The sequence below is a fragment of the Falco rusticolus genome, chromosome 7 (genome assembly GCF_015220075.1).
Source record: "Falco rusticolus isolate bFalRus1 chromosome 7, bFalRus1.pri, whole genome shotgun sequence".
NCBI lineage: Eukaryota > Metazoa > Chordata > Aves > Falconiformes > Falconidae > Falco > Falco rusticolus.
Genome location: NC_051193.1, coordinates 42,083,218 through 42,109,279, shown reverse-complemented (window position 1 = coordinate 42,109,279; position 26,062 = coordinate 42,083,218). Strand labels below are relative to the sequence as shown.

Genomic DNA, 26,062 nt, shown 5'->3' with positions numbered 1-26,062 from the left:
CTGTAAAAACTGTTCTGAAATAAGCTAAAAGTTACTTGCTGTTTACTTCAACCCCATACACACAAAGCCATAGTAAAAGTCTCTTGTTTATCTGTCAGGAAAAACAGAATTCTTCCTTCCTCCTGAATGTTCCTTGTATATAATTAATGATAATAAATATTCCTAAGTATCATTCAACGTTGGACCAGAATTTTATTCCTTGTAGGATGTTACAAGTTTTCACTTCAAAAAGTAATTTTTAAAGTCTTTTTTTTTTCTTCTTTGAGGGGAGGAAAAACTTGCCCAACAGTGCATATCTATCCCAAAGGCTTGCTAAGCACCTTCTTTATGCCAAGTCCCTTGGTTTGAGTGTGCACAAGTGCTCTTTTTCTGTCATGCAAACCTCCGAATCATGGGGCTTTGAAAAGGAAAATGGGCCACTTGAATTGGTTATCAAAAACGGCCTCAGAAAATCCTGCAAGATTTTGTGGTAGGGTAACTCAAGACTGAAAAAATTGGGGCTTTAGAGCTTAGATTCTTTCTGTACTAGTCTCAGGGTATTCTCTTATAAAGGAGTCCCTAAAGATGTGGGAAACCCTTGTGTGAACCTCAACTGTCTCTTCTAAGATAAGTGAACTTAATCTGAAAAAAACGTTAAGACAACCTTAGCATATTTGTCTGTTACCCAAGTAAGAGTCACCTTTACTTGCACAGCACCTTTCAGGTATTTTCAGCAGAAACAAGGTGATATTAGCAGTATGATACAGGACAAATGTATGGGAAGGATTGTTCCAACAGGGTAAGGATGGACCTGGACATTAAAGCTTGTGATAAAGTTTTGTGAATCCAGGTTAAAAGGACACCTTTAGGTATTTGTATTTGTTGTGCAGGGATGGAGTGGAGGTTTAATATCTGGGGGTGGGTCCCATGTTCCTTGGTATGTTATAGTTGCCCTTGATCAGGCCGTTCCCTTCAGATCTTCACTGAGTGGTAAACAGAACATAAAATGCCCCATGTATTTTGTTCTAGTCAAAACGCCTATAATTTATTGGCAATATCAAGGCCAAGGTGTTTTTGGTTTTTTTTTCCTCCTAGGTGGCCTGTATAATGGTCTGCCATCCTGACTAGGGTTGCAGAGACACGGAGATGGGCCTTCCTGGCCTGGAGCAGGTCAGGGCCACCCTGAAGGGTTCAGCCGCCATTTTGGGGCTGAGTCAGTGAAACGGCTTCTGTCAGGTCAAGCTGCTGTTCAGCAGCCACCATACTTGAACCCCGTGTCAGGAAAGGTACTTCGCTGTTTTTAACAGCTACTGCACAGCCCTTCCCTGACCCCTCCCTCAGCGGGGCTGGAGCTCCTCCTGCCTTCGCAAGGAAGCAGTGTAGGCGAGGCGAAGGCGGGCGGTGCCCGGCGGGGCAGGCCACGCCTCTCGCTCCCGCGCAGCACTTCCCGCGCTCTGCCCACCTCGCTGGGCGGGGCTCGGCGCGCCGCGACACCGCACGCACGGGCCGGCGCTGCCTGCGCCTGCGCGCCCGCCACGTCTGCCGGAAGGTGGGGCCGCGCCGAGCCCGCCCGCGGCCTCGCGGGGACCGTCGCCGCCCGGCGCCCCCCTCACGGCTCCCCCCGGGCCGGGGGTCCCCCGCGCTGGGAGGAGGTGAGGCCGGGCTGTGCTGAAGCCTCCGTCGCTCCCGAGGGCCGCCGGGTGGGGCGGGGGGCCGGGCCTGGCGAGGGCCGGAGGCAGGCGGCCGTGCTGGGGGGGGGGCGCGGAGGGGGGCAGCGGCCACCCCAGGTGTCGCCCTCCAGCCCGGCCTCGCCTGCCTCTGCGTTTGTGGCTGTACTCGGCCAAGGGACCCTCCACAAGGCTGTCCTGGGCGGGGGGGGGGGGGGCGAGCCCTTCCCGGGAGTCGGGCTAGAGGCCAGCGTGGCCTGTGTAGCCTCGCAGCCCTTAGGGCGAGTGTAGGCACGCACCTGCCTCCCCCCTCCCCCCGCTAATGTCACAAAAGGGACAGCAGGCCTCACAGTTTTCTGGGGAGAAGTTCCTCTGTCTGACTCAGATTATGAATCTACAGGCCAAACACTAAGGCGTTGTTGTTACCTGTTCCTGTGATAAGCATCTGGCTGCTTTTGACCTCCAGCTGCGTTAGTTTATTTCAGCTGGGAGTGAGTAGGCCTCATGTTCTGTTAGGGTGGCAGGCTGGATGCTCTGTAGCAGGTGCTGATACCAGAAACATGGTGGTCTAATGGCTCAGCCTTGGTTTTGACAGTTTTCCTCAGAAACTGATTTGGTTCATTTCCATCAGTTATCAAAACAGCCAAATACCAAGCAAGTAGGAGAAAAGTATTAAAATTATTACAGCACTAATAGATTAACACAGTAGTTGTTTAGGTAACCCATACATCTTGCCTCATCAACACCAGTCTGATTTGTAATCATTCTATGTCTTTTGCAGTGTGTGGTCCTGAAATTTTAATTTTATGGAGTTTATCAACAGACATCCATCATGTCGTGGCTTGCTGATCTCGCTGGAAAGGCAGAGGATCTACTCAACAGAGTTGATCAAGGAGCTGCATCAGCTCTGAGCAAGAAGGACACAGCAAGCAGTGCAATTTATGATAATAAGAATTTGAACTCTGCCAATGAATATTCTGAACTGCGCCAGCATACTGGAGAACTGAAATACCAGGCATCATCCAAAGCAGCCTACATCTCTTCGGCAGCTGATAATATTAAACAACAAAAGGCCACAATCCTAGAAGGAACAGCAAATGTTAAACCAACACGTAGGACATCTTCGGAGGTTGCTTCTCCAGTAGAAAGTGTTTCCACACCCAGAGCTGTCTCACATTTTGTGAGAAGAAAAAAGGCAGAACCTGATGATGAGTTGCTGTTTGATTTTCTCAACAGTTCAGAGAAAGAGCCTAATGGAAGGATGGACCCTAAAAAAGTGAAGAGCAAGGCACCTGTTCTTCAAAATCATTCTCGGACTTCAAGCATTAGTTCTGCGTCTACCAGTACACAGAGTGCAAAAACTACTGAAGATAATTCCATCAGGAGCCAAGGCAACGGTAGTTAAATAGTATTGAACGTAGAGATATTTAAAACCCAAGTATGTCTAGGGTAAGGCTAGGTAATGGATTTACTGTCACTTCATGAAACATTTAGTGCTAGTGGTGTGTCAGATATGTGGAATACAGCAGAGTCTTTAACATTTTTTCATCTCTGGGATAATCTTAGATACTCTGCTAATTTGACAAGCTGCATAATTCATACCTAAAGCTTTTGTGTTCTCAGTCTACCTCATTGCTACTGTTCACCTTGACCTCCCTGAGCATGACCAAACCTTGCATCCGCCCCTGTACATCCCCACTTAGAAGCACAGGCGCTGCTGCATTTGTTTGATCACTCGGGGGCCCTTGCCTGTTGTTGCCACCTAGGAGAGTGAGTGACTTTCACCAGCTGGTAGGTGGTTTTGGCTGTTGCACAGTGCACCATGTGAGGTGATGTGGGGTTTTCTACGTTCCACCATTGGAGTAAGCTGTGAAACTTGCTTGTCCTGCGGAGTGGGAAGTTGGATGTGGATAGGCTTTTGCAGAGCTACAGGCATGAGAGAGCTAGATAAAGCCTTCAGGTTTGCTAAAAGTAGTTCATTACTGCAAATGTGAAGAAAAAAAAAAAGTTCTAAATCCAGACACCTGAAAGAGCCTCCAGGCCAGATAAGTCAAAAGTTGGGAGTTATTCTCAGGTTAACATGAAGGACGGTGTGGCTGGGAAGCATCAGGAGCTTGTGTTCTCTATCAGACTGTTTGATCTATACTCACTGCTGTTGCTGTACTATTTTGCTGTTGTTCATTCTATAAAATGTAAGCCAATGGTTATCTTATTAATGATGTAGTTAGAATACTTTATTACTTATTTAGTACTTTGAGCATGTAAAGCATTGTAAATGCCAGTTTTTTACTTACTGCATTAAATATGCTGAAAAGTTTTAGGTTTAAAAAAGGGATCATTTCTAAAGATGGGAATGTTTTTGTAATTCTGGTTTTGTAACTTTTCAGTAAGGTTTACTACTACTGCTGCTAATTGAAATACGTTAGGCCTGACTATATGGCCTTGCTGATTGGTGCTCAAAGAACATGTTTTGCTCAGAGTGGCCTGTGAAGTTTTCTTCTGAGGGATTTTTGAGTGGAGTTTGCATTGTGGAGCTGCCAGATGAGGAAGCACACAGTTATAGCATGCTGGTTTCAAAGTTGATTGTATAGATGTATAGGTGTAATTTAAATGTTTTGTATAGCATTTAGCACAAAACTGATTAGCATTGTGCTTTGTACATTGCCATGGATATGATCTAATATGTGGTATAAATGGCTAATCTCTTGCTTCGTTAATTTCATTCACCTGTTGAGTTTTCCAGACAAAGGAATGAGGATAAATTGTCTGATAATTTGGAAATAGTGTAAATGAATCAAAAGGAAGAAGGTGACACTTCTTAGAACCATTAAAATAGGAAAGGGATTTGAGAAAATGTGGAGGAAATCTTGCTGTAGCTGCTGCTACTACTTTTTGGTGTGGTGGTGGTCAGAATTATCTGCCACAGCTCCTTGGGTCCCCGGTGGTAGGGGCTGTTGAAATGGTAACAAGGAAGGTGGTGCAGGTTGGTTGGTGATCACAGAGTGAAGTAAATAATGTTGCAACAGCTAATAATGTTGTGTGCAGTCTTGCTTGGAATTAATTGCAGTCTGTCCCCATGGATTTTCAGCAGTTACTCATCTGGGACGTATTAAATTCAGAAGTAGTATTTTTGGATTGCTTGTTTGTTTGCTCGTTGCATGCTGTGTTATTTTACCTTAACACTGCTGCAAAGTTTCCAGCTATTTGCACACTGGAATCAAGGCTGTTACAGTGCATGTATCAATTTCACAGTATTAATTCAGGATGGTCTGTGTGTGCTTGTGCATGATGGGGAAAGGCTGTTGGTTCCGCCTTCCCTGCAAGGGACTGTTGTTCAGAATACTGGCAGGAGTTCCCTTAGTGTTCTCACTGAGAGAGAAAAATAAAAATCTGTCATTTGGTTTCCATAATTTAGAAGATTATAGTTTGTATTGGCAGAAAACTTTAACCACATCTACCTTATTTTTTTTTCATTAGAGAGAGGGAGATCATGCTTCTGCTTCAAATCACTGCCACTTGGTTTTTCATAGTAAAAGTACTTTTGAAAAATATTTTGAGAGAATTATTAATACAGAATTATTAGTAAGATGATGTTTTGACTGAAATTATTCTTAAAAGGCTAAAGATACTATAATGTGTGGCTCTGAGTTACATTTTAGGTTTTCTATGAAAACAACTTACATTTTTGTTGAACAACAATGAACAGATTTTTAAATTACATCCTTGCACTCAAAATCTTAACAGAAAGCCAGAATGATCTCATTTTAAAATTTCCTTTAGTTAATTGCTATGCATATTTAATCTCTTCTGTTACTGTCTCAGCTTCTGAGGACGTCTCTGGGCAGCACAGTCATAAAAAAGTATTAACGTTTTGAAATCCTAAAGTTGACATTAATGTAATAAGAAATAACTTCCATGTCTTATCTTGCAAGATTAACAAAAACATTGCATGATGCATGTATACTGTATAATAGTCCTATTTTTTGCAAGTCTGTTGGGAGAAGCACCTTCATATTCCATTTCAATATAAGCTATTTTGATGATTATGACTATTATGATGATGATTATTACACATTTAACCACTGATGCAGAACATGGAATTACTGTTTATATTAAAGCAACTTGGAGATACGTATATTGGTTCTAACTTGCATCTCTTTTACAGAAACTCCAGACAGTTCAGATTCTGGACTGGGAGCACAAGGGAATGGTGTGAAGGATTCATCACTAAGCACAGTAACTAATCCTAGCCTTTCCGCTAATGATGATTTCAAGTCACATGAGCTATCCAATCTTCGCCTGGAGAATCAGCTGCTGCGGAATGAAGTTCAATCTTTAAATCAAGAAATGGCTTCATTAATTCAGAGGTCCAAAGAAACGCAAGAAGGTACTGTGGTTTGGAAACTCAACTATAACATTACAAAAATGCTAGTGAACTAGAAAACAATGCTATTGCTGTGTTAGTGTTTTGTATTTACAATAAAATCTTTGTGGTTACATTTGCGTATATGAATTACCAAGCAAAATGGTTCTTCAGTTCAGAATAATGAGCTGGGAGAAACTAAAAGACTTGTTCAACTACAAAGAAAACACAAATGTTGATTAAAATGATGCGATCAAGTTAGTACCAAAACTCTGATCTGATTCAAATAGTGTTAGCAAATGTTACCAGCATTAAAATACTTTTTCTGCGTTTTAACAGCTATTGTGAAATACTTATTTGTAAATGAGTAATTTCCTTTAAATACTTTAAAATCTGACTGCTTTCTGGCTATAATCTCTGATGCCTAGAAACTGACAGTAAAAATAGAAAATTTGGTATTTTTGTATGATTTCACTGGCCTTTTCAAAGCCAAATGAAATGGCAAATATAAAAAATGTGAATATAAATTAAACACTTAAATGATAAAACTTTGAGCAAACCCCTACTGTTAGGCATACAACTGAGGGACTGCATTTTTTTCAAAGTAACCATATGAGCCAGAGAATTGTAATTTCCATTGAAGTTTAATATATGATGTTTGATTAAAAACAGACGCCTCTAAGTTTTCAGGCATCCTTTCAACACTGCTGTATTTTTCAACTGGTTTTAGCTTGAGCTTATTGTTGCATTGAGTTGAACTAGATACTTTATGCAAAGGATTCCAAAAACTTTCTCGCACAGACTTATTTGACAGTAGGCCATTGCAAGGGGTGGAGGAGGTAAAATTTGTCATCAGCAGTGTGACACAGAATGAAATAGCTGGTTTGGGATCACCTGCAAGATTTCATGGGTCATGATCTGACAGCCAGTCTGGCATTTGTTACTTCTCAGTAGCTGGTAAAAGTTCAGTGTTTCTTCAGTTTGCTTGTATTTAATTTCTTTCTCTAAGAAATGTGATGGGTGTATTCTGAACATTTACAAGACCTTGCAATACCTACTTTTATTAACTTCAAAGAAAATTCTTATTTTGTAGAATTGAACAAATCCCGGGAAAGGGTTGAGAAGTGGAATGTTGACCATTCGAAGAGTGACAGGATGGTTAGAGAGCTTCGAGCTCGAGTTGATGATCTGACAGAAGCTGTTGGTGCCAAGGATTCACAGCTTGCTGTGCTGAAAGTACGGTTGCAAGAAGCTGATCAGCTCTTAAGTGCTCGGACAGAAGCTTTGGAAGCATTGCAGAGTGAAAAATCACGGTACTTCATAATTCTGCAAATAGTAATAAGTCTGAAAATTCAAGGTAGATGATTCAGTCTCTTTAAGAATAAAGTGAATAATGGGGAAAGGATTGTATCAGTATTTGAAATACAAGGATTAAAGTTTTCTCTGAGCCTGCTCTATCATAGCTGGCAATGGGAACAGGGCAAATGAGCATTAACTAGGGGCAATTGTCATCCGATTATTGAAATTCATTTTGTATAAAGTATTTGTTTGTATCGGAGGCCTGAAGCTGAAGATCTCAGGAAAAATGTTTTTGTCTTCAAAAATGCATTTGCTTTGCCGCAAATACGAAGACTTTTCTGACTTATCTCAGTGCTGGGGTATGAATCGTCAATTGGATACACCAATATATGTGTCAGGGAGGAGATGAGAGAGTCATTAACTCCAGGCCTCACACCTGTAGTCAGCTGTATTCAGTAATTTACTGGATAAATTTTAAAAGCTGGTCTGAAAACCAGGTAGTCGTATTTCTACCTGAAAATCACACTTGATTTCTTCTTTTTCAATTAATGTGTGTATCGCTCTTTCAGGATAATACAAGACCATAGTGAAGGGAGCAGTTTGCAAAATCAAGCCCTTCAAACTCTTCAAGAGAGGCTGCGTGATGCAGACTCGGCACTCAAGCGAGAGCAAGAAAGTTACAAACAAATGCAGGTTAGATATGAAGAGTAAGGAACAGTTTCAGACTATTAAGATCAAATCTGTGAGGTTTCAGTGGTGCTCTCTTGACTTCAGTCTCTGTTCAGGATACTAAGTGCTTGGAAGAATGGGCTGTCTGCTGCGCTAAGTATCCTTGTGATGCTAGTTTACTCTTATATGTTATATTTTGAAAGCTTTGTGATTAAAAGTTTTTGAGGAATGATGCTGACATTGTTTACTGCTTTTTCATGTTAACTTTAATGTTAAAACAAGTTTTAAAACTAAATCAGTAATCAATTTAATCTTCCATGCTATGTTGTTCCGCAACAAATTCTTACACAATATTGATACGTGAGCTTAAGCATGTTAAGCAGGACAGTCACTTCTCTGGTAAAGATGTGAGTACGTTATTGCTAGAGACTGGTTTCCACACTTAGCTTGATCTTTGTTACAGATAATAGCATCTTTAAAAATATTTAACAGCATCTTATTTTGGTGTTTATTTTTTGTTTAAATACGTCAAAATATGACAGACTACATTTGATAATATTTTTTGAGTGGAAAGCTTGCTTTTTGTTTACCAAATAAATGTGAAAAATAGGATGATGGTTATGCCCTCACTATTTCTGGTGAGGGAAGAAAATGCCTATGTTTACTGAGATTATTTAGCCCTTTCTTAAGCAAGCAGAATTTCTTTCCACATAGCACTAATGCGTCTTTAGGTTGGAGGTGGTAGATAATGAGGTGTTGTGACACGTAGTTGCTTTTAAACTTTCTTTTTCCCTTTCTAGGTTAAAGTTGAGACTGTTTAAACACAACATATTGTTTCTTTATTGCTAATAGAATGAGTTTGCAGCTCGTCTAAGTAAAACAGAAGCAGAACGTCAGAACCTGGCAGAAGGGATAACTGCAGCAGAAAGAAAGTATTTAGATGAAAAGAGGCGAGCTGATGAGCTTCAGCAACAAGTCAAAGTAACTAAAACCCACCTAGAATCTGCAAAACAAGAACTGACAGACTATAAACAGAAAGCTACTCGCATACTCCAAGTAAGCATTTCTGTAAAGTATTTGAAGCATAACACCTTAAAAAGTGTACAGATCAAACTGGATTAATCTAATGTGTGGATTTTTTTTTAACATGACCTGTAATATATTTTGGGGCCTATCTATAATGATACCTATACGAAACAGCTGCTAGTGTGCATTTTGCAAATTTAAGTTTACAGATAGAGTTAAGTAATTTAAATGGAAGTTCAGGTCCTGAACTTAAAGAAAAATCCAAGTGAACCGTTGCACTTAGTATGCCACATCTGTCAGTGTGTTCCATATTCACGAGTCCAGTCTTAGGCAGATAGATACACAGAGGTAATCTACACTTTGTTCCACACCCAGTGTTCTTGAGTCAAGAATATTGCTCTGTTCTGCTTGAGGCTGAAGCATAGCATATAATGGATACTTACGTGTAAACCAAAGAAAGTGCATATTCTGAAAGGTTGCGTGTGATCAACATATAAACACGGGCAATATCAGGTATTTTGTGCAGAGTTATATACTACTAAGTTGTCAAAGATACCAAGTCCAAACTTAGTCAGTGTGAGTCTTGTTTATAAGAGGCAGAAAAATGCTGAAGCAAAAGGTCTCTGTTTAGAATAATTAATTTAGTCTGATATCCAACGACAGATTTTAAATCATCTTGATAAATACAAAAAGCATGAGATCAGAAGTCAATGTTGAACTCTGAATGCAAGAGTCAAGGTTGACTGAATTAAATGGTTTATCCTCTTTCCCAGAAGAGTTACTGCTGTATTTGGTTCTTATTTGGCTTTGTTCGCAGGAGAAGGGATGGACCGAGAGAGGGTCAGTTTTGTCTTTAGTGTCCATCTTCTCTCTTGTGGTAGCTGGAAAGCCAAAACTTTTATCCATAACATGTTTAACATTCCAGGCACTTCTAAAGAGAAGAGCTGTGCTCATCCTCAGATAACACAGGCTTTTAGTAAATGCAGTCTCATGGCATACCAGAAGTCAGAAAAATTATCAGTAGGGAAGCATTTTCATTTTCAGATTTGTAAGGTCGTTGTTAACTTGGCTAAAATAAAGATAAAGCAGTTCTTTTACCACATGTCTACATTTGAATTTCAGAGCAAAGTCGTTTTGGCATATTCTAGTTGAGTGCTTGTTAAATACTGCTATAAATAATATATTGATTTATTATTTCAGTCTAAAGAAAAGTTGATAAACAGCCTAAAAGAAGGTTCTGGTATTGAAGGCCTGGATAGCAATACTACAAGCACAATGGAACTAGAAGAACTGAGACATGAGCGAGACACTCAGAGAGAAGAAATACAGAAACTGATGGGGCAAATACAACAGATGAGAACAGAGCTGCAGGTAGCTATGATTACGTGTGCGTATATTTGTAGTTAACCATGCACAAAGGACTGGTTTCTTGTATACTTTAGGGACGTTGTTTCTAATGTTTATTTGACCTAGTATTAAAATAAGCCAACTTTTGCTCAAGGTGAGACAAATGCTTGTTGATACCCAGTTTCTTTCTGTGTTCTCTCCTACCACTTCAGCTCATTGTGGGAGGAGTACTCTAGGTAGCACTGCTGTCTTTGCCTACTACTGTGTGCTCCTTCTGAGGGAAGCATTTCTCTCCAAACAAGCATGGTGTTTTCTGTAGAGATCATCTGTATCTTTTCCTGCAAGGGCTACTAATCCTTGAAGCAACTGTAATCCAGGTTATCTGCTGGCATAATTGGCTCAACCCAGCAGTTGCACGCAAGGCTACTTTACACAGTTTTAGCATCTAGACAGTAGAAGGGAAGAAGTGGAGGCTTTTAATGTTCACAAAATGAATTTATTTTATTACTGTATTAGTAAAAATATTCTGTATAGAATGACCAAATGCTGTTTATTCAATACACTCTCACCTTCGTTTTTCTTTGAAGCAGTATTGCAGATACAGCTTTTTTTGTTGTTCTTATCTATGACGGATAGCAGTATTGTTTGAATGTTAGTAAAATGGTAACATTTCTGTTTATTTCAGGATATGGAAACTCAGCAGGTAAGTGAAGCTGAGTCAGTAAGAGAGCAGCTTCAAGACCTACAAGAGCAGATAGCAGCACATAAAATGGCCAAGCAAGAGACAGAAGCTGAACTAGAACGGCAAAAACAGGTAAGGAATTCTTGAAAGCTGATTGACCTTATTTTAGACTTCATGTGGTGTCATCAGTAAAACGTTGGGCTTAATAAAGGAGTAGCTCATACAGTATTTGGCTTATTTTTTGTCTAGTATTCCAAAGAAGTTTTTGGGGACTTTAATGTCACTAGGCCAAACAAAGCTCAACTGGTACTAAGCAATGGATAGGGTCTTCTGGATACTCCTGATAAACAGAGATCTTGCTGATGTATTAAAGAATAAACATAACCCTAGGGAATGCACAAAATTGATTGTGATTTTTGAATTTTATTCAGCAGGGGAACAATCAAACTATAGTGATATAGTAACGTTTGTAACTTATTTATATCAAGAGACTCTGATACTAAAAATGGTTACTGTGGAACTTCCTGTGCTCTTATTTCTACATAAAATTTAGCTCATAAAACAATGTTACTGTAATACCCATTCATAGCTATATTGTAGATCTACTTGTTACTCATTCCTGAATCTAAACGTTGTTACTACCAAACTGCTTGATGAGGCAAATTGCTAGATAAAATTATGTTAATGAATTTTGTCAGGTTGTGTCATTTTTTGAACAACCCCCCCCCCCTTGATTTAAGCAGTTTTATGCTGAAAAGAGGGGGAAGAAAAAGGTAAACTGATTTCATGTGAACAAACGGATTATTCACTAGGAATCAGACAAATGCTTTGCACCCTATTAAAAAATGTCTCTGTAGGAGAAAGCTCATGTTAAAGAGACTTAATAATGAGGAAAGCAGGATACACTGTACCTGCTAGGAACAGTTTATCGTAGGATTATCTGTCCTTCCAGAAATTACATTTTAATGAGATGCTAGCAGCTTGAACTAATTAAAAGGCAGAAGTCGAGGTCTGCTCTTGATGGATAGCTGATGTTTATTATATCAAAGCAGATGGTAGGTTGTATTGTGTTACTCCTGCCCTTCTGAGGGTGTATTTTAACTCAGTACTACATATAGAAAAAGTGAGGTGAACTATATTTAAAAAAAAGGTATTATCAGTTATTACAGAAACTGAAATATTCCATTTGATGGCATAAGTTTATATGTACTTTTTAAAATAATTGTGTGCATTGATTATTAAAAAATTATGGTCTGATCTGTCTGGGAATTCCTTTGAACTATTTCCATAAGGTTTCTGAGACTGAAGATGGAAAATAAGTAGAGATGTTATTTCTTGTACATCTGATGGTTTGAAAAGAGAATAGGAATATCTGTTTTCTGTAGCAACTGACAGCTGGAGTGATACAGTGATTTGAAGACTGTCTTAATTTAAAAAAGAAGCCTTACAGTTCTTTTAAGTTGGAGTTAAGATAGCCACTAAATCATGGCAGTAACAAAACTTGTGGTTAGATTTGTTGTTCAGTAAGTTGTCCTTTACTAATAATCCTTCCCCTTTCACATCTGTTATGTTAGTTTATTCTGTACTTTTAAAGGAAGTTTTATGTTGTGCTGCATTAGGTAGCTGTGCCATGGGGTTTTAAAAACTTTTAAAAAACGGTATCTTGGATTGATGGGTTTATTTTAGGAATACAGATAACCCCCTCCCAAGTTATTTCCTAATTGCTCAAGTTACATTATTGGCATAATTTCAAGGAAGCAATATAATAAATAGTGAAAGGAAGATAAATCATGTCCCAATGAAATTGTGTAACTTAGTAAAATAGCCTGGATTAATATTTATATTAGGTCAGTCTCCACAAAAGAATTTAGTAGGTCTTTTACGTTGTGTCTTCATACTCAGCCATTCCTTTTTTTTTTTTCCTCTCCCCATCCTAGCCAGACACTTAAATAAGATTAAATTTCAGTTTGTTTGATTGCAGCATATTGTTTTCTTGTGTTCTACTGTGAAACTCTAGGTAAGAGAATGTGTCTCAAAATACATGTATGTATAAAATCTTGTGATTGTGATAAATTTTATAGGAACTCCATTATACTGAAGAAGAATTGTATCGAACAAAGAATACTTTGCAAAGCAGAATAAAAGACAGAGAGGAAGAAATTCAGAAGCTCAGAAATCAGGTAGTGTGTGTGTATAGAAAATAACTTCATCACTTTCAGTTATGAAAACAGCAATGAGAACCATTAATTTGATTAAACTGTACAAAAGAAACATTAAGGCTCTACTAATGAGTTACAGTGAATTTATTTTCAATACAGAGTAGAGTTTTGAGGGAGTACAAGAGGGGAACCATGAAGCAGTAAATAACTGAATTTATAATTGCATGTGCTTTTTCTGATGAGATCCTTTTAACGGGACTTAAGAACATTAAGAACATGAATAATGTCCTACAGACTCAGTGATCCGTCCAGCCCACTGTCTTATATTGGACAGTGTCAATGGGGCCGGCATGTGAGCCTGACCACTTTCTTCACTCCCTTGTACTTGCTCAGCATCAGCAGCTGATTTAGGGACATTAGTGTTTAAGTCCCTATCAAGTCCCACCAGTGTGCTTATGGACCTATTTTCTTTGAATCAGTCTAATCCCTTTTGGAACCTTCTGATAGGTGTCAGAGCCCCTGCAGTCTCCTTGGGCAGCATAAAGGCATAGGCCTTGTTTTGTATAAATTATCTTAGCATAACAAAAAGTAGTGTGTCTGTAGAGAAATTGATAATCTAGAGCCAGCTGTGTAGTTATAGTGTCAGAGGGTTTGGAAATTGTGTTGTGATAGAAATTAGATGCGTGAACCAGGTCAGATGCACGTGGTCCTGAAGCCAGCATTACCAGAGGAATCGTCTGCCAACAGGCTCAGGAAATTTCTGGTTTTGATACCTCACTGCTTTTGATTCCTGATGATTCTGTTTTTTTATCATTGAAGCTACATCTTTGTGGTATGATGCTACAAGTGGCTATGGTCCAAGACTGTGCTGAATAGATGAGCTATTGAACATATGGCTAATTTAGAGGTTCCCATTTGCTTTAAATATTTTCTGCAAATTGAACGACATGATCCATGTCTTCATTTGCTGTCTTTGCAGTTTCTATTTGCTAGAACTATCATGTTTTCTGCCTCAGTGCTCCATAATTCTTCTGCAATGTATCCCACATTTTCACCATTTTTTTCATTCAAGCTTTCCTGTAGCATGGCATCAGATTCTCCCTGTTTGCACTGAGTTTTTCCTTCCTCATTTGTAAACATTTTACATGCTCATTTTGTGAAGTTGCAAGTACAATAGCCAAGCTCGGTTATCTAGCTGTTTTCATGCCTACCATTTAAACTCAGCTCTGAGATATAACATTGATTTTTGTGATCAAACTTGTGATTATACAGAAATGTTCATATAATTAGAGGTGCAAAACATGGGAATACATTTTTACATAGTTTGTTGTCATGTAAAATCTTGTTTTAGAAACTGTTAAAATAAAGTTTCTTCTTTTTAGTGTTCACTGGTGATCATTGTGATAATATTATCCCATAAAAATTCTGCCGTGGTGTAATTTGGATCCTTAAGTGCTTAGATTTTTAGTGTTTTGTAATACGTTAGTTGGTCAGACTGAAATTTTTTTCTTTGCTTTCTTTTTTAGCTCACAAATAAGGCTCTAAGTAGTAGTAGTCAGACAGAATTAGAAAATCGTCTTCATCAGCTGACAGAAACACTAATTCAGAAGCAAACCATGTTAGAGAGTCTGAGCACAGAGAAAAACTCACTTGTCTATCAACTGGAACGACTTGAGCAACAGCTGAAGGCTATCCAAGGCACTAGTACTAACGGACCTGCCATTAATATGGCAGGCATTGATGGTGCTGAAGGTAAATAAGGAAATTTAATATTGAAACTCTCTCCTTTCTGCAGTTCAGGCTTCTCTATTTCCTCATACCTTTTCTTGAAAGTCTTGAGTTTATAAGGAAAAAAAAAATGCTGAAAATACACAGCTTATGCCAGAGACCTTGTCAACAGCAGCCAGTATCATAAATAGTTTAGTGCCTTTTTGTGTGTAAATGACTTTAAGTAAACTTAATAAAGCCAATTTAATTCTTGATACTGTGGCACTATTGGAACAATCACATTGACAAATCCTGTGACAGTTGCAAATAAATCTGTCTGCTGGGGTTTAAACAATGTCAGAAGCAGGATATAAATATTCTCTTGTAAAATGGGTTTGGGAGGTGAGCAAGAATGGGGTACTTCATTTTGAGAGCTGATCAGAACTCTGGTTGAAATCAGTTTCAACTATGCTTTCTGTTTTTCTTGAAAAGCAGCTTAAAATGTGGCTCTGCTGAGGTTGGTTTGTCTGTACTGCGTAGCAATCATCCTGTATCTCTAGGAGAACCTCAGCAGTTGATCCATGGTTTTAAGATGTTACTTTTCAAAGTTTGTAATTTTGTATATATGGTAAGTAACTTTAACAGCAGTGGACAATACTAAGAGGTGTAAAATCACAATCCAGATTTTAATTTTTCTGCTTATGAAAGACTTTCTAAAAAAAAAGCTGGAGAGCTAGCAGGCTTGAAACATTTCAGTTTGGCTTGTTTTTAAGTAACTTCAGTAACCTTAAGTTTAGTGGCACAAAGGTAACATCTGAGAATCTCTTTTAATGAAGTTGATACATAGTAAGAATGTTAATAAAGTAGAATTTTTATGAATATATGTTAGTATTGGAAATGCTATCAAAGTTTTACTGCATGAGGAATAAAAGCAAATGGAGAAACTGAGAGTATCAAACCCATGATTTTATACACCTAAAAATAGAGTTGTTATTACATAATTGAATGTCAAGACATTCATCTAGTAAGCTCAAATTTTAAAATCATACTAAGCTGAACAAGTATCTGACTTGATTTCAAGTTTATCAAGAATTCTGCCCTCCAGACACACTCCTCTGCCCCCAGCAAAACGGCACTAACAAATCAGATTAATCACTATTTTTGTATTAGTTCTGTACATCTTTTTAATACAGTTATCTAATGAGACTAAGGAGGTTTTGTTGCTTTTTTTCCCTTCAAATAGGTGCCCGTATGCGTAATGTTCCTGTCCTGTTTAGTGACGTGGATACCAACATGGCAGGAATGTATGGGAGAGTTCGCAAAGCTGCCAGTAGTATAGATCAGTTTAGGTAAGTGTTCTAAGGGAACGGATTTTGTAGTTTGTGGAATCCTTTTGCAGGTTTCAAGTGGCACACCTTCTGTTTTGAATTGCTTTTGTGAAAGTAGAAGTAAAAAGTAACAAAGCTGAAGTACAGTATGAATTACCAAATACTGATGTAGTTCACTTGTGCTTTCCTATGATATTAATATCTTTGGTATTTTACAAATTATAGTCAGTTATTTAAACTAACACTCTTGTAGATTTTGATCCAAGAGAATCACTAAACTATGTACAATGAAACCTAACCTTTTTCGTTACCATCTTTACCTTTTTCACTCAGAGGTTTTGACTAACACTGTAAGAGTGTATTAGTGGGGGAATATCTTACATATTCTTTTAGTCCAGTTTAGGCATACTGATGAAATCAAGATTTTGGGTTCTGACCCAGTGTGGCTGTTTATCTTGAAAGACAATTTGTCTGAGGAATTGGTAAACAAAAATCATTCTGGATCCAGCACAGACTTGCTTTGATCCCTTTTCTGAGCAGTTAGGTTAATTGTCAATATTCACAACAAACATCTGCTCCAAAACTTGAATTAAATACCAATAGAGAAAAATTAGGTAATATTTTTTAATCCTTTGAAAGCAAGATAGTGTGATAGGAAGTCCTTTGTGCTTCTGTGGTACTTTAATTTCCTTGTGATGAATATCAGGATTTCCTTGATTGGGACCTGTTATATGTGCTGTTTTAATACTAAACTTCATTTGGCAGTATCATACCCACTTCAGTACACGGATGGATTTTTATAACTGACATTACTGAGCAACAGTGCATGCATGTAATGCAGTATACTTTGTAGTAGTGAACTTGGAAACCCCATGTTCTTTTTATCTAATGAAATTCAAGAACAGAAATGATCTATCGAGTGTTTTCAAAGGAATCCAAGGTTTTAGTGGCTTAAATCCTTTTGAAAGATTCATGGCAGCTCTTGAGGTAACAAAATACCTGTACAGCCCTTGAGTCTTAGCTCTTTCAAAAACTCTGAGCCTAGCATGTAACAGATAAAATTGGGAGAATATGTTTTATGGTCTGAATTCTGAATTTTCTGATTCCATTTAATGTCTTGAATACATGAAGTAAAATTCAAGTCAGAAACAGTCATGTATATAACATCAGCTGATGTTTGTGAGTTTGTTGTGGTCTGAAATGAGAGGAACAGGAATTTATTGCTCAGTGTTAACTCGTGCATTTTGTTTTCTCTTGTGTAGCATTCGGCTGGGAATCTTTCTAAGGCGGTATCCAATAGCAAGAGTCTTTGTAATCATTTACATGGTGAGTAAGCTTGCTTCAAAGAAAGAAGTTTAATTTATGTAATAAGTCTTAAATTGCAAGATCTCTGATGTTCATAAGGCTATATAATTAACAATTCAATGTATTTTTTTGTAAAGCAGACTGAATAGCACTTCTCTAAGTGTTTTAGAGTCATGTTGCTTGTCAGTTTTCAGTTTTTCCCAGGAATCCTTAGTTATAGCAGTCTTGAAGATATTTATGTAACTACCATTTAAAAGACTGTAAAAGTAGGCTTTTAATAGTAAAATCTGGAATAATAGTGACCTGTTTGCCAGGGTTAATGCATCACACCTGTGTGCACTGCATTTAGGAAGATGACATCTCTTACAGGTTTTTTTAATATTTGTCACTTGACTTTTTGTTCAGTGTCTTAATAATAGCACTTCTCTAGTAGCTGAAAAAGTAGCAAGAAAAGTTTTTCCTGCTAGACTTAAACAAATAGTAGAAAGTTGCTCATCCATACCAGATGAGATTGTCAGACTGGCAATTGATAAAAGTGAAATTCTTCCCTTTCCCACTGGAGGGCAGATGTCTGTCGGTTGAAGTGACCTGTGGCAAGGCAGGTGCGCTGGCTACCCTGCTTGGAAGTATTCCACTAGTTGAGTCTTTGAAATGAAAAAAAAAACCATGTTGTTTGAGAAGCCATAATGATTCTTCTAAAGAGGGTTTTCGAGAACAGCTGTCACTATTTCAGGATATGAAGCAGGCACATGACGAATAAAGGAAACTACAATTTCCCCCTGCAATTGCTTCTTCCAGCCTATTAAGTACTAGAAGGAACAGGGCTGTTTAGTTTCTAACTTCTCTCTTTCCTCCTGTTCATCACTTAGACTTGCCAACACATGAATAAAATGCTTTGTACCAAAACACTGAAGATTTCTACTGCCTAAGCAGCTAGCTGAAGTGAAACACAATGATTGTTGCGTAGGAGCTGTACGTTGGGCAGCCAGTGGCAGTTACCCTTTTTCAGTTCAAACCTTGACCGACTATTGTAACTTGAATATATATATATATAATTTTTTTTAAAATGGAAATGTGACTTAGGTATTCTGTTGGTTATCTCCCTTGTTGCACCCCCAGCAACTTGTAATTGTATAGTTTCGGCCAATTTGAATGAGAAATAACATTCCTACAGAGTTCATAAGGATGCCTCAAGTCAGTAAGGAGAAGGAAAGCAGAACTTGGCAGGTTTACAGTCTGGTATCAGCCAGCTGGCACAGGAGTAGTGGCTTACCAGTCACTCAAGGCAGATCACATAATGTGCTGGCTGGGGGCTGGATGTCAGAGAAAACAGCTGGAGTTACTGAGGCATGGAGGAAAAGAGAAGCCAGAGGACATAAATCTGTAGGAAATCAGGCTGCTTTATTTTTGCCATTTGTATAAAGTCTTTAGTTTTCTACAAATGGCTTCTTCAGAATCTGACTTAACATTTCATTGTGCAAATAACAATCCTTTTTTCAGGAGTATCTGAATAATAGGAAAAACATTAAATTGGAATATTTCTACAAAACTAGGTTTTATTAGCTCTTACTAAGGGCTCTCATAGTTACTGCAGCTGTGAACAATGTTTATCAGTGCTGGTAAGTTAATTCTTTTCTTTTTCTGTTCCCAGGCATTGCTTCATCTCTGGGTCATGATTGTTCTACTTACCTACACCCCAGAAATGCACCATGACAGTCCCAGTGGCAGATAGACTGAGACAGGACCACATGCTGTGCTAATGTAATTGGGACTGGCAGTGTCTTTGGAATCATCAGTCCCGAAGTATCAGCAAACTTTTCCTCATGGTGTTTAGGAAGAATGAAAACCATCATGCCTCATTTATCACTACTTTTCAAATACATGTACAATGCTATGTAGCTTTTTCAATTTACCTCAAAGAGCATCACTTTCCTGGAGAAATAAAGCTATTAAGCTATGGTTAGCTTTTACATTTTATGTAGACCTTCTGGTGATTAGAGTAAAAGATAAGGCACTTAGAGAGAAATGCAAAGATTTCTGAAATTACAGATATGTATAGTGCAAATTATTTTAGATCATAGTGGATGTGGACTATGGTCAGGTAATAAACTGTACTTAGCAATTTAAATAAACTTTATTCTTTCTGGTTTCTTTCAGTCTGCTTTTGCACTTCTGTTTTTAACTTTGTAAATAATAGGCTTTTCCTTAACATGTTAAACTGAAAAAAGGATGATGGATTGGTGCAATATCTTTTTGTAAATAAGTTTGAAAATAAAATATTATGCATTCTTCTTAGCTTTGTACTTGTAGTGCAATAGATGTATCTTCCCTACCAGCTGAATAGTGAGGCTGCCTATGTAAAGGCTGGTATTTTAGCTTTATTAGAGAAAGAGAAATGGTTTTGAGAAAGTGAGTTTAAACTCTTTAGAAATAAGGGTGTTTCTTTTTGCACTTGAAATTTATATATTTTGACCAAATTTTCTTATACCTCTCTCATTACTATGTGTCTTAATCAGATCTTATATTCACTGAAATATTTATTTTTAAAGCTTTGGGTACTTAAAGCTATTTCTATACAAAATCTATCAAAACGTGAAAAATTTCTCATGCCTAAACACTTAGCAAATACAATAAATATTTGGCTGTGCTTATTAGTGTATTAACCCATAATACCAAGCCTACTGTAATAGTTCCAATTGTTAAGACAGTGGTGTTCTGTAATTATGAATTATCAATACACAATAATACAAGGTCACTTTCTTTCCCTAAGAAATTTCTTGCGTGGTGCTTGAAGCTGAGTAACGAAATGATGACTACAAGCGATTTGTCACTCCTGCTCTTAAGGATGTGGTTCAGTTTTCACGCGACTTGAACACACGAAGCACTAGGTTCTGTGCATGAAGTCTGTCAGGCTAGCTCCTATGGAAATGTTACAGTGGACAAATGACTGTATTGCTGCACTGGTTCAGATCTTGCGGAGAAAACTGGAATGTTTTGATGAACTAAGTAATAAAAGAGAGCGTTTACTGTGAGCTGTGTCCCTGCCCTCTTGTCACACTTGCTACGCTTTACCTAATTCTCGTTGCCTGTTTTCAATTCTGATAGTAAAGGCACTTTTGAACCCTGGGGAGAGCTGATTGCAACTGAGAGCTGAAGATTAGGTAAGGTCCTTTGTGCAATCGTTTTCTATACATGTGCATTTTTTTCACTGCAAACCTCCAAACCCCTCAATCTTTGGATACTTCAGTGTATTGTGACAGTCTCGAGGGAACGTTCTTGGTATAAACCCCTTAACAGCTTTGCTGACATCACATTAAGGGCACATCTGTTCTTGCTTCCTTTCTCCCTGTGTTTGTCTCTTTTTCCTTCCTTTTATATATATATGTGTGTGTGTGTATATTTTTATTTATTTTTTTCCAGAGATCACCTCTTGGAATCCACAGATTCTTGGTTGGTATTTTCCTTCTGTTTTTTTGGGTTTTTTGTAACTTACTAAAGCCACTACAGTGCTAGAACCCTTTACCAGAGATTAGTATTCTTTCCTTCCGTTTTTCCAGATTTTATCCTAGAATTTTTACAGGTGTAAGCACTGGAAAATTCCTGCTGAGTCCTGCCTTTGATCTTGACTCCAGTATTCCAGTGTCCATTTGGGCTTATGTAGTGTTGACCTCTGTGATGTCTGGGAGTTGAGAACAGTATCTTTAGTGCAGGGCACTTGAGTACCATCAGCCTTCTGCTCTTGACCTCTGTGTGTGTTGCTGAGATGTTTCTGCTTTTATTCCTTCTCCACGGAATGAAGTATGACATACTTTTCTTGTTGCAACTTCAGTTCCCATCTTTACAATCTATTAATTTTTCCTTTTTTTTTTTTTCCCAATACTTGGAAAAGAAGGGCACAGCTGTTTGAGTACCAGTGAATCGGTATGTGTTCACCTAGTAAAAAACCTGGAAGCAGGCAGCTTATAGTCAGGAATCCTTGCCAGACAAAGGAGTGTTCACTGTGGAGACTAACATGGGATGAGGTTTCAAATGCTACTGTGTTGCTAAAGGCTATGCTACAGTTCATGTAAACAGCTTTAAAACTTGCTTTAAAGCTCTTTTCAAGGCATAGGGGAGTATGAAACATCTTTATTATGGTGTTAAACTGTTTCAGAGCCATATAAGAAAAATGAAGAACTACTCCTTGAAGCTTTTATTTTAACACACTGTATTTTTGCCCTCATAATTCATTTTAATAAAGCTGCACACGATGTGGTGCAAGAACACGAAAGACCATGCGATGGAGTCTATCTGAATATAAATGTCCAATTTTGAGTTGAACAGTAAGATAACTTCCTGCCTCTGATTAGCAATGTTGGGCTCCAATGTCATCTGTACAGATTTGCGAAGTGTGCCACAGCTACAGGTCGAAGGTGACATAAGGACACCATTTCAACAAGCAGCTCCTAATGCTGTCAGGAAGCTGCCTTACGGAACAGATGGCTTTGGAGCGAACAAGAAGCTTCTGTTAGCCTCTGTCTTAAGCGGCAGGAGGATATTCCAAGTACCAAGTCTGTTCTTGAGGGGCTATCATACTACCAGGCAGTTAAACTACCCCAACTTCAGAGACCAACATAGCAAGTTAGGGGTTTTAAAAATATTTTGCAAATGCTGAGTCTACCTTTCTATGCTCTGTAGCCTAGCACCAGAAATAAATGGTCATAGTAACTGACAGAAAATAGGAATCTGTCTCGCAGCTGCTGTATCTCACTGCCTTGAGAGCATAATAGGCTATTGTGTGGCTGAAGAAATGTCCTTTTTCATTTCCTTCCTTCTAGGACTGAAACTGCTCCAGGTACCAAGCAGACACCTTGAAAGAGTCAAAAAGATGAGAAATGAGGAAGAGGGGGTTGATAGGGGGCATCAGATTATGTATTTATATTTATTTCCCCCCTCCCCCTTTGTGCCCGGTTTCCACGCTGTGGAAGGACAGAGTGCTTTATGCTGCCTTTCTGGAAGGGGCTGGGAGGAGATCGCCTCTGGGGTGGCAGGCAGCAGGCTCAGGGGGAGCAGCTGGCAGACCCCAGGTGTGGGTGGGAGCTGCTCTGGTGGAGGTGGCTGCAGAGGGAGGTGGGGATGGGTAGCAAGAGCAAAACTACTGTTTATCTGATATTTTGCAGCCTCGAAAAGGCCTATTTCTTTAAGACACCGGTCATCTTAGTACAGGTCCAGTTAGGTAGGTGTACTCGGTGCTGGATTTGGGTTTCTGTGAAAGGGGGCTTTGTGTGAACACCCACAAGCCCTCACGTGGTAACAAGCTCTTCTTTGCCACCCTGGTTTGCTGGTATTGGATCTCTGTGCTTTATTTACTGTGCTAGGTCAGCCATGTGTATACCGAGACCCTGTATGAAGGAAGTGACTTATTGCTTGATTGCAGATAACATTAACAAGGGGGAAATCAGGTTTGCATGGTAATTAATTTACTAATTGCTCATCAGTATAGATGAGACAGATATTGCTTTACCATAAAGGATGGATTTCTTTGCTTCCCCCCTTCTTTGCTGACCAACTGCAGCCTGGTTGTAAGATTTGCTATGAATGTGTTGCTAGGTATTTACCCGTGAAACGGTAAGGCAATTTTGATTAATAATACAGATAACTCATTAGAATTTCAATTGTTTTCCTCTGTATGTTGCTACCTTGCCTTGCATCTTGAGTTCAGCAGGCTTTCACTTGGAAACAGGCAGACAGATGCCAGCAAACCAGAAACTGTGAGATTTGAATAGTAGCTCCCCAAATTATCTGCATTATTCTAACAAGCATCTATGTGCATGCATTCATATAAATAATTCTTTTAGATATATAGCTTCCTTTCAGATATACACTCAATAATTCAATCTGTATCTTGTGGCACCCGATGCTGGGCTGCTGACAGAACCAGACCCTGCCACTGAATTCCACAAATAGTGGAATTGTCTTCTAAGCTCTCCCTACCTGATGTTGCTTTTTGCCAATATTGCTTGAATTAAATGCTTGTGCATCAAGGAGTCAGTGCAAGCTGTTCAGAGAAAGTATCCAATACTACAGGCAGCTCAAGGAACTGGGGTGATGGTGGGCTGCTGAATAGATCCAAGGTGTAAATGAATCAAGGTGGGGAAAAAGCTTGGCCTGGGAGCGCAAAGACACTTTTTCAAGTTGGAGGAAAAAAGCAAAACCTGATTTATGAGGAAAAAACTCTGCTAATGATGTGGTTAAAAGTCTGACAGGTCAAATCTCATTTAGGAGGCTTACTGTGAGAAAATAAAAGATAATAAAAGAGAAAGAATTACCCTCTTGTGCCATGACTTAGGCTTTTGTAATCAAGGAATCAGAAGCATGGAAGGGTGTTTTGTCTAAAATTGACATTTCCTGTGCTGAAATCTAACTCCTTTCAGACAGATGTTGCATGTGCAATTTTTTATCTTTGCATGTTCAGTTCAAATCAGGCAAATTGTATTTTGAGTCCACATTTGTTGAGGAGAAAGTGGAGGAGGACACAAATAAGCAGGAGTTTGAGCTCGGTAGCAGCAAGTGGGTGGGCTCCAGATGTTCTGCAAAATCAAGCAGGTGTGTTTGGTCAAGGACTGTGATAAGAAATTGGTGTTCTCATTTACTATAGCTACCAAAGCTGTAATTAATCAGTTGCAGCAAAATACCTGATACGATATAGGAAAGATCTGGGCTTGGAGGAATGAGATAGAGTGAATGTTTTTTTTCACACAGAAAAAGAGTCTGTTTTGGCATTAGTAGTGAAAGGGAACATTATCAAAGCGAGCACTTTCTCCCATTTTGTGCTAATGTACTTGCTATGTTTTCTCAAAAGGTTACAAAGAAAGTATCAATTTAACGCTAGCGCCTCACAGCAACCTGGAATAGATATACTTTTCATATGCAAATTCAAGCAATAATTAAGTCCTAAATTGTTCTATTTAAAAAATTAAGAAGCTTGTTGAAATCATTTATGTTGACATCTTTAGTGGCAAGAAAACATAATGATTCACAGTCAGTGTTTAATTTGTAATTAGAAAACATATTCCGCAGGATGAAAGGTGGGAAATGCCAGTTTTCTGCCTGAACAGGTAGGTGCTTGAGGAGATCCCTGCCTGGGAGTGTCCCATCTCCATTGCAGCATCCCTGGCAAGCTGGGAGGGAGCCTCCCAGTCTCACTTGTGCTGCGACAGCTTGGGAGGTTGCATAGATGCAGCAGACGAAACAGCAGAAATTAGTATTTCCCCAGCTGTTCATGCTGATGTTCAAAGCTTCCCCGTACAATAAAGCCAGCTTAGCTTGAATTGCCTATGGGTTTCTGGCAACTGGATATGCAGATTGAGACTTTCCCAAGTGGGATCTCCTAAAAACATATATGCACCTGAAGGAAGGAGTCTGAGTTTTGTTTTGGAAAGCCTTGATTCTTCTGGGCCCTGCCAACTTAGTGGGCTGTGACTTTGACCTTTATGGGACACTCAGCTGTTCAGATACGAACTTTCGCTGCCTTTACTTCAGAAAAGCAATGAAAGCTCTATTTTCATGGAGCCACATCTGTGCTCCCTTCGGAGAGCCAGGCAGATAGTGGGAAGCACCTTGGCCTGCAAGTGTGCGTCTGTGTCCCTGGGGAGGCTGGTTTCCCCAGGCTGCTGGCGAGCTGTGGGCAGCCCGTTGGGCATCGCAAATGCGAGTGACCCCATCCACCGTCATGGGGGCAGCAGTGGCGGCCTCGTGCTTGGATATCAAGTACCAAGACACACCTGGTTCATCTGCGACATGTCTGGCCATAAAGCCTCACCTTGACTGGCAGGAGGTCTAATTGCACATGGCATTTTTGCAGGATAGCAGTAGGGAATGTTGCCCAAACTTCTGCTTTCAAGCTGGTAGCGGCGGCAGCGCTGCCTGTGGAGGAGATGGGGGTGATGCTGCCTCTGCCGCCGGACCAGGGGCTGAGCCCGCCAGGGCCAGCTGGCACCTCTTCACCAGCCAGAAATCTTGCCTCTGCCTGCAGGGGTCAGGGAGGGAAATAAAGGTTGTCCAAGGACTGGGGGCCTCTTTCTGCAGCCAGAACAGAGTGGAGCTGTGTGATCACCTGTATCAGTTACACATGACTATTTATCATTAATCCCAGGTTATTGAAAGCATTGGTTTGAACTTCCTGCATCTGCTGCTTCCCAAGGGTTCACACAGAGATCAATTATGCAACAAAAGACTTTAATGAAAGCGAGCAGTGCAGTTTTAGCAGGGCCTGTGCACCAGCAGCTGGGGCCAGGCTGTGACCCAGCCAGCCGTGAGGCCCGAGCTGCCGGTCACGATTTGGACGTGCTCTGATCGTGCTGGATGAAAACCTCAAATCAACATTAAGGGTTTTTTTTCATAAAAATTAACAAACATTACCAGGTAACAGTGAAAAGCAGAGATGCTTTAACTTTTCCTTTCTTGGATAGAGTGTTGCCCTGCCCTGGCTTTGCCCGCCACCAGCGCTGTGTGGGCAGTGGGGCAAGGCGATGCGCCCACTCAGAAACATT

At 39.4% G+C, this 26,062-nt stretch overlaps 1 protein-coding gene across 1 annotated transcript; it reads left to right on the top strand.

Annotated features, from left to right (window-relative positions):
• Window positions 1-1,505: 1,505 nt before the first annotated feature.
• GOLGA5 (golgin A5) lies at window positions 1,506-19,826 on the top strand. Its single transcript, XM_037395092.1, has 13 exons — window positions 1,506-1,631; window positions 2,428-3,043; window positions 5,812-6,033; window positions 7,103-7,322; window positions 7,878-8,001; window positions 8,830-9,033; window positions 10,204-10,374; window positions 11,036-11,164; window positions 13,114-13,212; window positions 14,718-14,943; window positions 16,142-16,247; window positions 17,489-17,552; window positions 19,183-19,826. Exons 2-13 carry the CDS (start codon window positions 2,479-2,481, stop codon window positions 19,261-19,263), a joined length of 2,211 nt encoding a protein of 736 aa, XP_037250989.1. The 5' UTR covers window positions 1,506-1,631; window positions 2,428-2,478; the 3' UTR covers window positions 19,264-19,826.
• The last annotated feature ends 6,236 nt before the right edge of the window (window positions 19,827-26,062 follow it).